The sequence below is a fragment of the Engystomops pustulosus genome, chromosome 11 (genome assembly GCF_040894005.1).
Source record: "Engystomops pustulosus chromosome 11, aEngPut4.maternal, whole genome shotgun sequence".
NCBI classification, from domain to species: domain Eukaryota; kingdom Metazoa; phylum Chordata; class Amphibia; order Anura; family Leptodactylidae; genus Engystomops; species Engystomops pustulosus.
This window is the reverse complement of record NC_092421.1, coordinates 80,508,319-80,523,471: the sequence shown is the minus strand read 5'-3', so window position 1 is coordinate 80,523,471 and position 15,153 is coordinate 80,508,319. Positions and strand designations below refer to the sequence as shown.

At 46.6% G+C, this 15,153-nt stretch overlaps 1 protein-coding gene across 1 annotated transcript in view; it reads left to right on the top strand.

Annotated features, from left to right (window-relative positions):
• The window catches only part of PPP2R2D (protein phosphatase 2 regulatory subunit Bdelta), a 16,621-nt gene extending 1,687 nt beyond the window's left edge, over positions 1-14,934 (top strand). Inside the window, exons 3-10 of the mRNA XM_072129530.1 lie at positions 4,648-4,745; positions 5,173-5,338; positions 6,319-6,431; positions 7,508-7,685; positions 9,025-9,189; positions 10,733-10,902; positions 10,998-11,089; positions 13,148-14,934. Coding sequence (XP_071985631.1) covers positions 4,648-4,745; positions 5,173-5,338; positions 6,319-6,431; positions 7,508-7,685; positions 9,025-9,189; positions 10,733-10,902; positions 10,998-11,089; positions 13,148-13,427 — 1,262 coding nt within the window. The 3' untranslated portion in view covers positions 13,428-14,934. The remainder of the gene's footprint in view (positions 1-4,647; positions 4,746-5,172; positions 5,339-6,318; positions 6,432-7,507; positions 7,686-9,024; positions 9,190-10,732; positions 10,903-10,997; positions 11,090-13,147) is intronic.
• The last annotated feature ends 219 nt before the right edge of the window (positions 14,935-15,153 follow it).

Here is a 15,153-nt window from a genome sequence, read left to right as displayed (position 1 = left end):
ATTGTACTAGGATATGAGCGGAGAAGCCCCCTGCAGTGTAGACCCCTGGAGCTGCCGCCTATTGTATGATGTGCCTGCATGTTCTATCATGGTTCTCCCAGCGTATCCATAGCCGGGTAGCATGGAGTATGGGAGAGGCTGCAGGAGCGATGCTCTGCACTCGGCACAGACTCCAGCATCTTCTGGATGGGTGCGACGCCTCGAGGCTTCTTCCATGTCCCATAACATGTCTGTCTTTAGATGTCCCTCTATTATACTTCCTGGAAATGTGAGAAAACCTTCACTCTACTGCTCATCAGTTGTGTATTACACACTGCACACTATGACCCCTGTCTTAAAGGTAATCTACCACCAGGATGAAGGATTGTAAACCAAGCACACTGACATACTGGAGTGCGCCCCCTCTGGCAGGATCTGCTCTTCTTGTAGCTTTGTATGCCTTAGTTTTTAAGAAAAAGAGGTTTTAAAAATGATGCAGGTGAGCCTTCGGGGCTCCATTGACATTTATAGAGTCTGGAGCCCCGGAGGCTCATTTGCATAATCTGTGAAACCTTTTTTCTTGTAAAATAAGGTCCAAAGAAGCTAAAGAAAAGCAGAACCTACCAGAAGGTGCACTCGCCAGGATGTCAGTGTCGTTGGTTTACAATTCTTTATCCTGGTGGTAGATTTTTTTAAGGCCCCAAAACACTAATGTCCTGTGTCCAGGATGGGCTGTTATTGGGGTTGTCTCAAGTATTTGATTCACCGATCATGAGAACAGGCCCCCGGCAATCCAGACCATGGTGGTCCCATGCTCAGTAATGGATGGAGCGGCGGGGCGGCCCCTATAAACAGTGGGGATGCTCTTCAATCCGCTCCACCCTTCACCGTATTCCTGGGGTTCCAGTTCTCGGGATAGGTGGGCTCCAGCAGTTATACCCACACCAATTGGCTTGTTATCCCCTATAATAGGGAGTAGCTTAAATTTGTGAAACATGTCATCTTATTAGCAGGGGGGTGACACCCGGCCCCCCCAGGTGATTGCCAAACGTGTCTACAGGGAAGATGGCGGCTCCACCAGGATAGAAGAGCGTGACCCGGGGAGTGCTGCCTCTTCCCTTATAGTATGGGGTGATGATGCAGATGAGTTGGGGCTGTCACAGGCATCTATGGCTGGGACTGTAAGTCAGCGTCTCTTCCCACAGTGCAGCCGCCTAAACTGTGTCCTCGTCCTCCCTGCACTCCTACAGCACTAACAGAATGGCTCCCTGTACGGGATCCCTGATCTGATCAATCTTCAGTACTGTTACTAAGTAGGTGGTCCTAGATAACCCCACATAGGTGCCACACGGGTCCCATCATCTGGATGTGTCATTAGTGATAGGCCCGGAGACTGACTATTCACTACAATAGGAGAAGCTCTCCCCCGGGATCTTATGTAATCTCATCCCTGTAAGGGAACACAATGACATTACAGATCTACAATTAAATATTGTGGATTTTCATCTGGATTTTTGAGGTACAAATATCTGCAGAGGAAGTAATTGCTGAGATTTCATGAAGGGCTCAGAGGAGTCTTAAAGGGATCCTGTCATAATGAGCAGCATCTGTGGGGGGCGTATAGTGTCCTATAGAATAGACGGAGGAGGTATCAGGATTAGTGTAAAGGTGAAACTCTGCCACAGCATCAAATGTCAATAGGAACTGAGATGAGTCTTATATATGTGATCGGGGAGCACCGTGTGTTACCTCTGGTTAATTGGGTCATTCCTTCTGGGGGCACTGAAAATAGTTGATTTGCTTTTGTGGCTCGGATGCGCTGGAATGGTCAGTGTTTGTGTGTGAAGGGGGCCGCAGAGGTGGGAGCGCATCTATCCTGTGCATACGCCATAAATACCCTCCATTACAATATCCCTTCAAGCTAATGAAATGGCAATAAGTGAAGTCTAAACTGATTGTTCGTGTGATCAAAGCAGGTAACTTGGCTTCTTATTATTGAAGTTTAGGAACCAGAAGCCCCCAAATTGGTATTTGGAGCAACTCTTTCACAGCGCTGTTGTTCAGTGGCTGTTCTTGGTATTGCAGCCCCATTTGCAGGAGATGCCCACTGACTGCTGAGAGATCCCTAATCCTTGTCAGGAGGTCCCATACGAATTATATCTCCCCAACCTGAGGAGGGGTCAGCAGCACATTGCACAATAGCTTCTTATATATTGTGAGCCATCAGCTTCATGTATTTGCCCTCTGCACCTCCACTCGGTTCACAGCATTGGGCCGGTTCTGTGTGGACGTCCTGAGGTCCTCATGGCATTGGGCCGGTGCTGTGCGGACGTCCTGAGGTCCTCACGTCCTCATGGCATTGGGCCGGTGCTGTGCGGACGTCCTGAGGTCCTCACGTCCTCATGGCATTGGGCCGGTGCTGTGCGGACGTCCTGAGGTCCTCATGGCATTGGGCCGGTTCTGTGTGGACGTCCTGAGGTCCTCACGTTCTCGTGGCACTGGGCCGGTGCTGTGTGGACGTCCTGAGGTCCTCGCCTCCTCTTGCCTTTGGGCCCTTGCTGTGGGGACGTCCTGAGGTCCTCGCGTCGTCTTGCCTTTGCGCCCTTGCTGTGGGGACGTCCTGAGGTCTTCGCGTCCTCGTGGCATTGGGCTGGTGCTGTGGGGACGTCCTGAGGTCCTCGTGGCATTGGTGCGGTGTGGACATCCTGAGGTCTTCATGGAATTGGGTCGGGGCTTTGGGGACGTCCTGAGGTCCTCCTGGCATTGGGCCGGTGCTGTGTGGACGTCCTGAGGTCCTCACATCCTCGTAGCAATGGGCCGGTGCTGTGGGGACGTCCTGAGGTCCTCCTGGCATTGGGCCGGTGCTGTGTGGACGCCCTGAGGGCCTCACATCCTCGTAGCAATGGGCCGGTGCTGTGTGGACGTCCTGAGGTCCCCGAGGCATTGGGCCGGTGCTGTGGGGACGTCCTGAGGTCCTCGTGGCATTGGGCCGGTGCTGTGGGGACGTCCTGAGGTCCTCGTGGCATTGGGCCGGTGCTGTGGGGACGTCCTGAGGTCCCCGTGGCATTGGGCCGGGGCTTTGGGGACGTCCTGAGGTCCTCACGTCTAGAGCAGGGTGTAGCCTCCTGATGTCATTGGACAGAGGTGATAATTTTGTGCTCGGTAATAAACCTGCACGGCCTGTATTTGTAAAACCACAATGTGCTTTGTCTCCTCCATCACAGGGGACCTGCCCAGGTCTGTGTTTTATTGGCTTTGGAGGAACATCAAGAACAAAAAAAAAATTTTTTCTATGAGATGCTTGTTGCATAAATCTGCACTTTCAGCACTGCTACATCTATTATCAGTCCTGGTGGGGACCAGTTTTGGTCTTCGGCTGCAGGAAGCTTTTATATTTTTCATTTTCTGTGAATATTTTGTGCCGCTGTTAGAATCTCCTTCCCGTGTGGACACAATTTTAAAGGGGTTGTCCCTGTTTTTACCTGGTTGGTTCCTATTGCAGGGAGGGGGAAGTGCCCCTGCACAGTGTAACAGCCTGTGAATCTGCAGCACTGAGGGGCTCTGCTAACATCCCCAAAGCCCTTACAGCTTATTAGCATAATTTTAAATTTTATTTTAGAAGAAATATAAGAAGCTGCCACATTCGCGGTGCCTGAATCTATAAGTTGCTGTCCCTGGTTTATTAAGATTTTGATGGTAGTTTTCCTAGATTACATTTCCATTCATTAAAAATATTTAAACCCAGACAACCCCCTATAGGGAGAGGGCACTTGGTTGGATTCATGTGGATCTGCTGTAACCCTGGGACCCTAATCTAATCGGACCCTCTCCCCGCCCCGTGTCCCGGCATTACAGGGCAAGACCATGGCCCAGCACATTACTAGCGTCTCACATGCCAAAAAAACTATCAGGACATAATGAGATCGGCCCCGGGAAATAATTGGTCAGCGTTTATGGGGTGTGGATATTTGGGAACCAATAGGGGGGTGTTCCATACAAAGTACCTGAGTTTTTTTTGTTGTAGCACCAGTGGTATACTGTAGTGATGTATGGATGATAGTAGGTACAAGATGGACAGGAATCTAGTTGGGGCTGTGACCCGCACCTCCCCATGACCACTAAGTGCATGGCGCAAATGGGACGTACAAACACCTTTGATTGGGATTAGATCTGAAGGATCCTCGTCAGTCCTGAAAATAAAAGGCTGTGCGAGGGAATGACATTGAAAGCCCCCACCTGGCCGTACCGGTGGCCGCGCTCCATGACTTATACAGAGGTCATACCGAATATGGGGCCTTATAGTGATCTCTACACAACAGGAAGTATCAGTGTGACAGTGAAAATATATCCTGTGGCAAGTTCAAATTGCTTTTCAAATTCATGGCCTGCATTGCACTGCCGGGTTACTGTCACATTGTGTAGATCTGCCTCTTGGAGGGAGGATGACCTGGTACTAACCCTCTCTGGCTTGCTGTAAAGTTGGGTGTATATATAGATCTAGTTCTATATCCTATCGGTCTGATCCCAGGGATGTGAACATATAATGTGATGATATTTGGGATTTGAGGGTTTGATGCGGTAAGGCCTGGGGGTCCATCTGCTGTACTATGAGGGGGGCCTGGGGGTCCGATGTGTTCTCTGATCTCCTTGTTGTCTCTTCTCTTGCAGCTGATATTATTTCCACTGTCGAATTCAACTTTTCTGGAGACCTGTTAGCGACGGGAGACAAAGGCGGAAGAGTCGTCATATTTCAAAGGGAACAAGAGGTTTGTCTTTGCTTTTTGGAAACCTAGTTGTATGTAGTGTGGAAGAACTCGTCCCGTTTACCCAACACCAAGGAAAGATAAAGCCTAAACTAGAAATTCCTGTAGGCCACAATAGTATTAGTGATTAAAGGGGTTGTCCAGAAGTTGAAAGACATTGCTGTTGCCTTCCCAACACCGCGCACACCTGGGCATGTATTGCAGGTCGGCTGTATAGAGATGGATGGAGCTGAGCGCTGATACCCTGCACCACCCGGGTCCTGAGAGGAGAATGATCTGGAGCAAAGCCGCCATTTCTTTTGTCCTCCAGACAACCCCTTTAAGTGGTTGATCTGAAGCTGTTGCCTAGTTTTTATTTTTTAAGGTTCAGTTCACACCTGTGTCAGGGCTTTCAGTTTTACCCTCATTATTGTTGTCTTTCCCCCCGCAGAGTAAAAGCCGTCCTCATTCTCGGGGTGAATACAATGTTTACAGCACCTTCCAGAGCCACGAACCTGAATTCGATTATTTGAAAAGTCTAGAAATTGAAGAGAAAATTAACAAAATTAGGTGGTTGCCGCAGCAGAATGCGGCCCATTTTCTTCTTTCTACCAATGGTAAGTGATGCAGACTGTCCACAGCTGATGTGCTGTTACATTGTCTTTCATGAAGGAATGTGCTGCCAACCAGAAGAAGCCCTAATTATTGGCTTGTGTCAGAAATGAAGGATCCTAAATATGCTCAATCCTATTACTAATAACTACACAAACATCTAGGTGTTTGTTCGGCTTAGTCAGCGGTTAACCCCTGCAATTATTATGCTGTTAGTAGTCGAGTTGTTCCAGTATTAATATTGTAGTAGTAGTATTGTTGTTTTTTCGATCAGTATTTCATTACCATATTATCTCTAGTGTGATATTTTTATAGTTAATCATTTGCTACCAACATTAAATGGATTTTACCAGAAAATATCCTTCTGGTACATTCACAGACACGTGCGGCTCCCAAACCTCTTGCCCTGTCCGGCGGCAGCTCCCTGTAGGGGGTTGGGTTTCTCTAAAATCCTTCTCCACTGGTTTAGTATAACCAGACTATTGAGATGGATGGATAGTCTTGGTCAGTGGGGACAGGGATCATCGCGGGTGGGGGGTCATTTACATCGGCTAGTAACCTACTCTGTGGATAAACCATGAATGTATAGACCTCAGGCTACACACCATATGCTGCAGAATGTCCAGCATCAGAAACTTGTTTTTTTTTACCTATAGATTAAAAAGTGGAAATGCACAGCGATAGACACTATGGATTTTATTTCTGCAGCTTGTGGATGGAGATTGTGTAATACGATACATTCCCGTGTGTTACCCGGCAGCTCCTGGCAATGTCACATATGTCTCTGTTGCTTTATGTTGGAGGTAATTTAGGGCCGAGGACAAGATACATTCAATACCAAATTAGGAACTTCCCCCTCGCTCAGTGTCAGAAGGGAGTCTCTTCTATATGGCCTATATTTACGGTCTGGAGTTTCTTCTTTTGAAAACGCGAGCCCTTGAATAAAGACACAGATTACAAACATTGACTTGTGGTTTCTTTCTAGACAAGACTATAAAGTTGTGGAAGATTAGTGAACGTGATAAACGAGCAGAAGGTTACAACCTAAAAGATGAGGATGGCCGACTACGCGACCCCTTTAGAATCACTTCTCTACGGGTAAGTGGCTTCATGTGATCACATGGTCCAATGTAAAGATAAGTTGGCCAGTCATACAGGCATCTAACCCCCTCTCCACATGCGGCGGGTGTCTGCTGTGTTACACAGCGGCCGCCTCTTGTATGGCTGATCGTCTCCCTATGTGATGTCATCGGAGGCACAGATAGTTCCCATAGCTGTCATTTGGCATCCAGTATTAGTCAGTGGCAGCCCGGCTGTGATGCAGACACAGGATGTTATGGAAAATAACCAGAAAATTGCATCTAAATGTCCTAATTGCCGCTATTACCCTGTTTCCCCTAAAATAGGACGTCCCCTGAAAATAAGACCTAGTAGAATTTTGTTCAAGCTTAGAAAAATAAGACATCCCCTGAAAATAAGACCTAGCGCCTGTTTAGCAGCAAAAATTAATATAAGACACTGTCTTATTTTCAGGGAAACGGGGTAGCAATTTTGCCTACAATAAAAAGTCAGGAAAAAACCCTAAATCATCATATTCAGTTTTTTTTTTTGTTTTCCTGCAAGTTAGGGTTTTTAATGCCTTAGGACATAAACAATATAACTTTGGTGTCACTGAATCAAAGAATAAATGGGAGGGGTCCTCTCAATGGCTCAAAGAAAGATGAAAAAATAAAGCTCATCAGAATATGGCGGAACAATTCCATTGTTCCCCAGTGCATGGCACAGAAATTTTTATTCTAGTATCACCAGAAATAAATGGTGTGTGTGTGTATATATATATATATATATCTCTCTGTATGGCTTAATAGGGCACATTATGTTATGTTCAGTACTGCGGTCCGAAAGAACCAGCAGAACATGTGATCTCCCCTCCATGTAAGGTCTGTGTGTGCCTCTGGGCTCTGGCTACTTATCCTGGCCTCCTGTATAACATGACCTACCACTGACGCTGTCAGAACCAGATGAGTAATGGCGGCTCCACCGGGAAAGCACAAGCTGCTGTGGAGTTTGGGGATCGCTGCTGTGTGTGTGAGCCATAGGAGGTTCTATTTCCTGGCCTGTAGAATCGCAGAATCTCCATTTCTTGTACTTCATCCTTTCCTCTCTTATTTTAGGTGCCAATATTGAAGCCCATGGACCTAATGGTTGAAGCGAGTCCACGGAGGATATTTGCTAATGCACATACATATCACATAAACTCTATTTCAGTTAATAGCGATCATGAAACTTACCTCTCCGCAGACGACCTGAGGATTAATTTATGGCATTTAGAAATTACAGATAGAAGTTTTAGTATCCTTTTCCTGGTGAAAATGTTCTGCTGTCAGTGAGGGGGGGGGGGGGGGGGTGGTTTATGTGCCTGACCACCCCCTCCCCCTTCATGTATTATCGTCTAATTAGCTGTTTTCCTGTATCTGGGATATAGGAGATCCTGAAATGCCCATTTAAGATACATATTTTTGGAATGTCTTCATGTTGAAGCATATATGGTTCTGGTCAAAGGGTTTATTCATTGACCTCGCGTGTCCATGGCTGCATTTGCTTTGCACAGGATCCTCTGTTCTAACCTGTGACAATGGATGTGGCTTCAGGTTTTAAAGATCATCTCTGGGTCCTAGTTGCCCCCTCCATTCTTGCACTGGTGACTCCTAAAGCCCAATCCAGCTGTAGCCTCAGGGGTTCCTTCTGGAGCACAGTGACCTGTCCCAGAACGGATTATGACACCAGAAAAAACATTTCATGTGATATGGACCATGGATGGTCTGTGAATCGAGGAGCGGCTGAATTTCATGGACCAACTGTGCAGAGGCTTGGACTACCTGCATCGTAGTGATATAAAATGCAACTACAGGCGGTCCCCTACTTAAGGACACCCGACTTACAAATGACCCCCTAGAGAAAGACGGGCCCCTGTGACCTCTGGATGTTACTATAGTCCCAGGCTGCAATGATCAGCTGTAAAGTGTCTGTAATGAAGATTTATTGATAATATTTGGTCCAATTACAGTAAAAAAATTTAGAAACTCCGATTGTCACTGGGGCAAAAAAAATTTTTTTTTGTCTGGATCTACAATTATAAAATATACAGTTTCAACTTGCATACAAATTCACCTTAAGAACAAACCATGGAACTTATCCTGTATGTAACCCGGGGACTGCCTGTAGTTCCTTCTTCCCTGCTGTAATCATGATTACAACTTGATGCTGTTGTTTTTACACAGTAGTAGGGACTCCTTGCATTATAATTCACGCTGATGCTGGGAGTCCCGTCCTCTGCACTGTGGTCATGCTGTAGTATCCAGCCAGCGCACAGTCCGCAGCCTTCTGAAAGAGCTTTTAGGAAACGGGCTCTCACAAAATTATATTGTAACTGATCCACCATAAATCGTCCTGCAGGTGTATACTGGAGCATACTGTGGTAGGGGAGATCTTCACTGCTGCCAAAGCCGTGACGCCAAGTTCTGGCACCTAGTGTATAGCAAGACCCGCTGCAAGGAAGTGAAAGTCAGCCAGAAAATGAATGACCTGAGAATTTCCTCTTCCTGTTGGCTATAGACACATTGTATGGACTATTTTAGGGGCGAGTCCTTTTGTGATTGTAGGAGGTAAGACCTTAACCACCCGTCTCCAGACATTGTAGATATTAAACCTGCTAACATGGAGGAGCTGACAGAAGTCATCACCGCTGCTGAATTCCACCCTCACCAATGTAACGTGTTCGTCTACAGCAGCAGCAAAGGAACAATTAGACTCTGTGACATGCGGGACTCGGCGCTCTGCGATAGACACTCGAAATGTGAGTGACGCTTGTATATCTGGTTACACGGGGGATGTAGAAGAGCCGCATTGTGAGACACTGGTGAGGTTTGTGTCTGCAGAAGTCCCGGCCCACTGGATCCCTGCAGGGACGCATTCTCTCAATGGCTGCAGTGCGGCATGTGACTTTTGTTGCAGCTCATCCTTTACATTGCATGCGCTGAATTCAGCGCTGGCCGAAATCTGAGCTGGAAAGTCTTTACTTTTTTTTTTTTTTAATTTGTGTCTATGGGGTTTGGATAAATCCCAAAGTACCGCAGAACACTACATTACATTACATTACTGTTTAGGCTTCTTACACTCAGCCGTGTGCTGGATTGGATGGATCCCAGGTATAGCACATGGTTGGAGGTAGGGGGTAAGCGCTCATCACTCTTCCCCTGTCCATTGAAGGGCGAGTGGCCGCCTATGGATGGTGTCGGCACAGAGAGACTCTGCACAATTACCCTGTGTCGTTGCCCTCTGAGGGGACCTCAATCTGGCTGCAAATTGTGCAGCCGTATCCATCCTCCATATGGCCGTGTGCATAAGGCCTAGTGATGCAGATTTTGCACAAATGGACTGCTGCTGGACAAGGGGGTGGAGTCTGCGATAACTTACATCACCTTTCTCTTCTGCATGTGGTGTACTCCCCCGCCGTGGAATATGAGGCCCGTTTCCTCCAGTCCAGCACATACACTTTAGGAACCTGATATTCAGTACCAGGCCCAACTCCTGAGCATGGTTAGTTTCAGTTTATGGTTAGTTTAACCCCTTCCCGACATTTAATAGCACTGCATGGCGGGAGGTGCGTTCCGGCATTTTGCAGTTAAATTATGTCAAGCTTCTGGCACCGGCTCCTGAACGGAGCCGGCACCAGAAGCTACAGGTGTCTGCTGTATATTATAGCTGACACCCGCCTCTAACACCCGTGATCCGATCCAAGATTCCTCCATTCACAGGTGTTAACCCCTTAAACACCGCAGTCACAAGTGATTCGGACCCCCAACATTTTGAATTTCACCAAATATCAGATTTTTTTTTTCATAAATAAATGCAAAACATACCACCAAAATTTTTCAATAACATGAAGTTCAAAGTTTCACGAGAAAACCATTTCAAAATAACTTTGAATATGTTAACGCGTTCCAAAGTTATAACCACTTATAGTGACACGGGGCAGATTTGAAAAAAATGGGTTGTGTCAGGAATACGAAAAGTGACTTCCACGGCCGAGGGGTTAAAGGGGTTGTCGGAAGATGAAAATCATGGCCACCTGTGACCATGGACTGTGCCAGTAATGCAGCTCAGGTCAGGAATTGGTGAAGTGTAAAGGAGAACTCCAGTCACAGCTGATTCATTGGTACCAGACTCCAGGTTCTAGGAAGAGTCCTGCTCCTCAGACCCGGCAACCCCTTTAAGTCGTTAAGAGCAATCCTGTACGGACGTATCCATTTGACATTGACATTTTTGTATGAACGTTTATAATATAAAATGAAAACAATAAGACTGATGGAATCTTATGATTTTTTTTTTAATTGCAGTTTTTGAGGAACCGGAGGACCCGAGCAGCAGATCATTTTTCTCTGAAATCATCTCTTCAATATCAGACGTCAAGTTCAGTCACAACGGCCGCTACATGATGACCAGAGACTACTTGTCCGTCAAAGTCTGGGACCTCAACATGGAGAGTAGACCTGTAGAAACATATCAGGTTTGTACCCACTCGCATCTGTGTGAGTATATTTTTTGTTTTGTTTTTTGTTATATGTTTGAGATTTTTTTTTTAATTTATTTTATTTTGTACAGGTTCACGAATATCTTCGAAGTAAACTTTGTTCCCTATATGAAAACGATTGCATCTTTGACAAGTTTGAATGCTGCTGGAATGGATCGGACAGGTAAGTTGTCTGTAGAAAGCAGATAAAAGGGATTTTATCTCCCATTAGGCGCCCGGAGATAAGAGCAGGAGAACTTTATCTCTCTGCTTAAAGGGGTTGGCCGCTCTATTAACATAAGTTTCCCATGTGCCTTTACTGCCCCAATAAATGATTCAGCCGCCCTGCTACTTGCCCATCAGTGGGGCTTTGTGATGAGACCCCCACAGATCACGAGAACTGGGTTACAACGGGGTCCCTGCGATGAGCGGAGCAGCAGGACGCGCATGTATGGAGCTGGCTGAGATTACCGAGCGCCGTGCCGTAGAGATACATGAGGCAGCAAGGACATGCACGGCCATCTGCTCCATTCATCTCTATGAAGCTGGCAGAGATTGCTGAGCGCCGGGCCATAGAGATGAATGAGGTAGCAAGGACATGCACGTCCATCTGGGGCAGGCGTCTGACAGCATCTCCTCTCCTCTGACGGGACGTCGTCCTGCTTTCTATGCTGTCCTCTCCTCTGACGGGACGTCGTCCTGCTTTCTATACTGTCCTCTCCTCTGACGGGGCGCCTTCCGGCTTTCTATACTGTCCTCTCCTCTGACGGGACGTCGTCCTGCTTTCTATACTGTCCTCTCCTCTGACGGGACGTCGTCCTGCTTTCTATACTGTCCTCTCCTCTGACGGGGCGCCTTCCGGCTTTCTATACTGTCCTCTCCTCTGACGGGGCGCCTTCCTGCTTTCTATACTGTCCTCTCCTCTGACGGGGCGCCTTCCTGCTTTCTATACTGTCCTCTCCTCTGACGGGACGTCGTCCTGCTTTCTATGCTGTCCTCTCCTCTGACGGGGCGCCTTCCGGCTTTCTATACTGTCCTCTCCTCTGACGGGGCGCCTTCCTGCTTTCTATACTGTCCTCTCCTCTGACGGGACGCCTTCCTGCTTTCTATGCTGTCCTCTCCTCTGACGGGACGCCTTCCTGCTTTCTATACTGTCCTCTCCTCTGACGGGGCGCCTTCCGGCTTTCTATACTGTCCTCTCCTCTGACGGGGCGCCTTCCTGCTTTCTATACTGTCCTCTCCTCTGACGGGGCGCCTTCCTGCTTTCTATACTGTCCTCTCCTCTGACGGGACGCCTTCCTGCTTTCTATACTGTCCTCTCCTCTGACGGGACGCCTTCCTGCTTTCTATGCTGTCCTCTCCTCTGACGGGACGCCTTCCTGCTTTCTATGCTGTCCTCTCCTCTGACGGGACGCCTTCCTGCTTTCTATGCTGTCCTCTCCTCTGACGGGACGCCTTCCTGCTTTCTATACTGTCCTCTCCTCTGACGGGGCGCCTTCCGGCTTTCTATGCTGTCCTCTCCTCTGACGGGACGCCTTCCGGCTTTCTATGCTGTCCTCTCCTCTGACGGGACGCCTTCCTGCTTTCTTATACTGTCCTCTCCTCTGACGGGACGCCTTCCTGCTTTCTTATACTGTCCTCTCCTCTGACGGGACGCCTTCCTGCTTTCTTATACTGTCCTCTCCTCTGACGGGACGCCTTCCTGCTTTCTTATACTGTCCTCTCCTCTGACGGGACGCCTTCCTGCTTTCTTATACTGTCCTCTCCTCTGACGGGACGCCTTCCTGCTTTCTTATACTGTCCTCTCCTCTGACGGGACGCCTTCCTGCTTTCTTATACTGTCCTCTCCTCTGACGGGACGCCTTCCTGCTTTCTTGTACTGTCCTCTCCTCTGACGGGGCGCCTTCCTGCTTTCTTGTACTGTCCTCTCCTCTGACGGGGCGGTTCCGGCTTTCTATGCTGTCCTCTCCTCTGACGGGACGCCTTCCTGCTTTCTATGCTGTCCTCTCCTCTGACGGGACGCCTTCCTGCTTTCTATACTGTCCTCTCCTCTGACGGGACGCCTTCCTGCTTTCTTGTACTGTCCTCTCCTCTGATGGGATGCCTTCCTGCTTTCTTGTACTGTCCTCTCCTCTGACGGGGCGGTTCCGGCTTTCTTATACTGTCCTCTCCTCTGACAGGACGGGTCAGTTTACAATCTACATAACGTTTTGGCATTGATGATTTTGTTTTTCCTTCCCAGTGCGATCATGACCGGCTCCTACAACAACTTCTTCAGGATGTTTGACAGAAACACCCGGCGGGACATCACCCTGGAAGCCTCGCGGGAGAGCAGCAAACCTCGTGCCATCCTAAAGCCAAGGAAAGTGTGTACCGGCGGTAAGAGGAAGAAAGACGAGATCAACGTCGACAGCTTAGATTTCAACAAAAAGATTCTGCACACTGCATGGCACCCAAAGGATAACATCATCGCCGTCGCTGCCACCAATAATTTGTATATATTTCAGGACAAAATTAATTAAAGATGGCAAATTCTTCTGTTTTTTTTTTTTTTTTCGTTTTTTTTTTTTATTATTATTATTTTTTGAGGACGGTGTCTTGTTCTTGCATAGTTAAACCTCAGCCGTTTCCCTGTAAGAGATGGGAGGCGGCTGCACTGAACACGGATGCACTTCCCTCTGTAGAAAATAAAACAAAAAACTAGAATGCTGAGCCGGATTTTATTCCATGGCCGCCCCTCTGTTACCTGTGGGGGCCCCAAGGGCCATTTTACCCAAACTGCAAATCTGGTAGAAACTGATGGGAGACCATGTCCCGTCCTTACCCAGGGGAGTCCAATCTACTTTCCACACTTTTTATTTGTGTTTTATGTATTCGGCCTCCTGCATTGTGTAACATTCCTTCTCTGGCCTTTTTCTTAGACCTTTTTTACATTTTGGCACTTACATCTGGGTCGTTTCATGTTTTATTTCCTTTTTTTTTTTTTTTTTCCCTCCATCTCGTGTATATGTACTCTATCGATGGCCACGCCTCCCTGTGGAAACCACTGAATAAAATAACAAAGTATTTAAAAAAGTGTTTTTTTTTTTTAATTGATCTTTATGATCTGACTTTTTTTTTGCATGTTCCGTGACAGTTGTACATGAACTCCGCCCCTCCCCCAACCCCCCCTCATCGCACATGAATTATCACATTACAAATGTGGAAGAAAATTTCCTCCGGACTCTTGATGTCTTGGGATGTGTGATCAGCCCTCCAATCGCATTGAGTCATTTTTTATAGATTTGTTTTGTTTTTTGTCCATACAATATAACAGTTAGGAACCTTTAGACTTGTGTCCCTCAATGGATGGAAATGACAATAAGTAACGCAGGGATTTTGCACAGTGTTACCCAGAACGGTTATAACTTAGACCCTTAATCCTACCTAACGTGCATTATTTTATGATTTATATATTTTTCTAGGTTTTTTTAATATATATATATTTTTTCATATTTTTTTTTCCTGTCATTGCACTTCCCTTCAATGTTTTACGTTATTTAATTTGCAAAATGCCAAACTTTTTTTTTTTTTTTCTCCTGGTTTTTCCTTCAAACATGAAAATCTAAGCCTCAAAGAACAAACAATCAAAAAAGTTGGTTTCCTAATAATGTAATGAATTAACAAGCTGAATAATAATTTTATTTTGTGCCTCCATGATAAGACGAGCGACCCGCAAGTTTTTTTTTTTTTTTGGTCAATTATGTTAATATGCAAGAACAAAATATGTACCTCACCCCCTAATAATGTCAGTAGAGCCGGGCTAAAAATATCTGAGGGAGGGGCGGGGGGGAGGTCGGAAATCTTGGATACATGTTGTAACACTATTTCCAAATACAAAGCTGTGGAAATTCTTCAATCTTTTTATTTTTCCCCTCTTAAATCTGACACTTACATTAAAGATCTCCAAGACCGATACAACAGGATTGTATATATTTGTTCAGTTATTTTGACCAAAAAAAGTTTAATAAATTTTAAATGTTTACCTGACTTTGATTTGTCTATGGGAGCTTATTCTTAAAAAAAAAAAAAAAATCTGAAGCCCTTTAATATTTAAAGGGGCTGGCCACTTTACCCCATGTTTTGTGTAAGTGCGCGGTATTAGATGTATTTTACTTATTTATAGTTCTGCTTTGCTTTCTTTCACCTCATCAGCCGGAGATTCCTGACCATAAAATGGTCACAGATGGGGGGGTCATGTGATCGCTA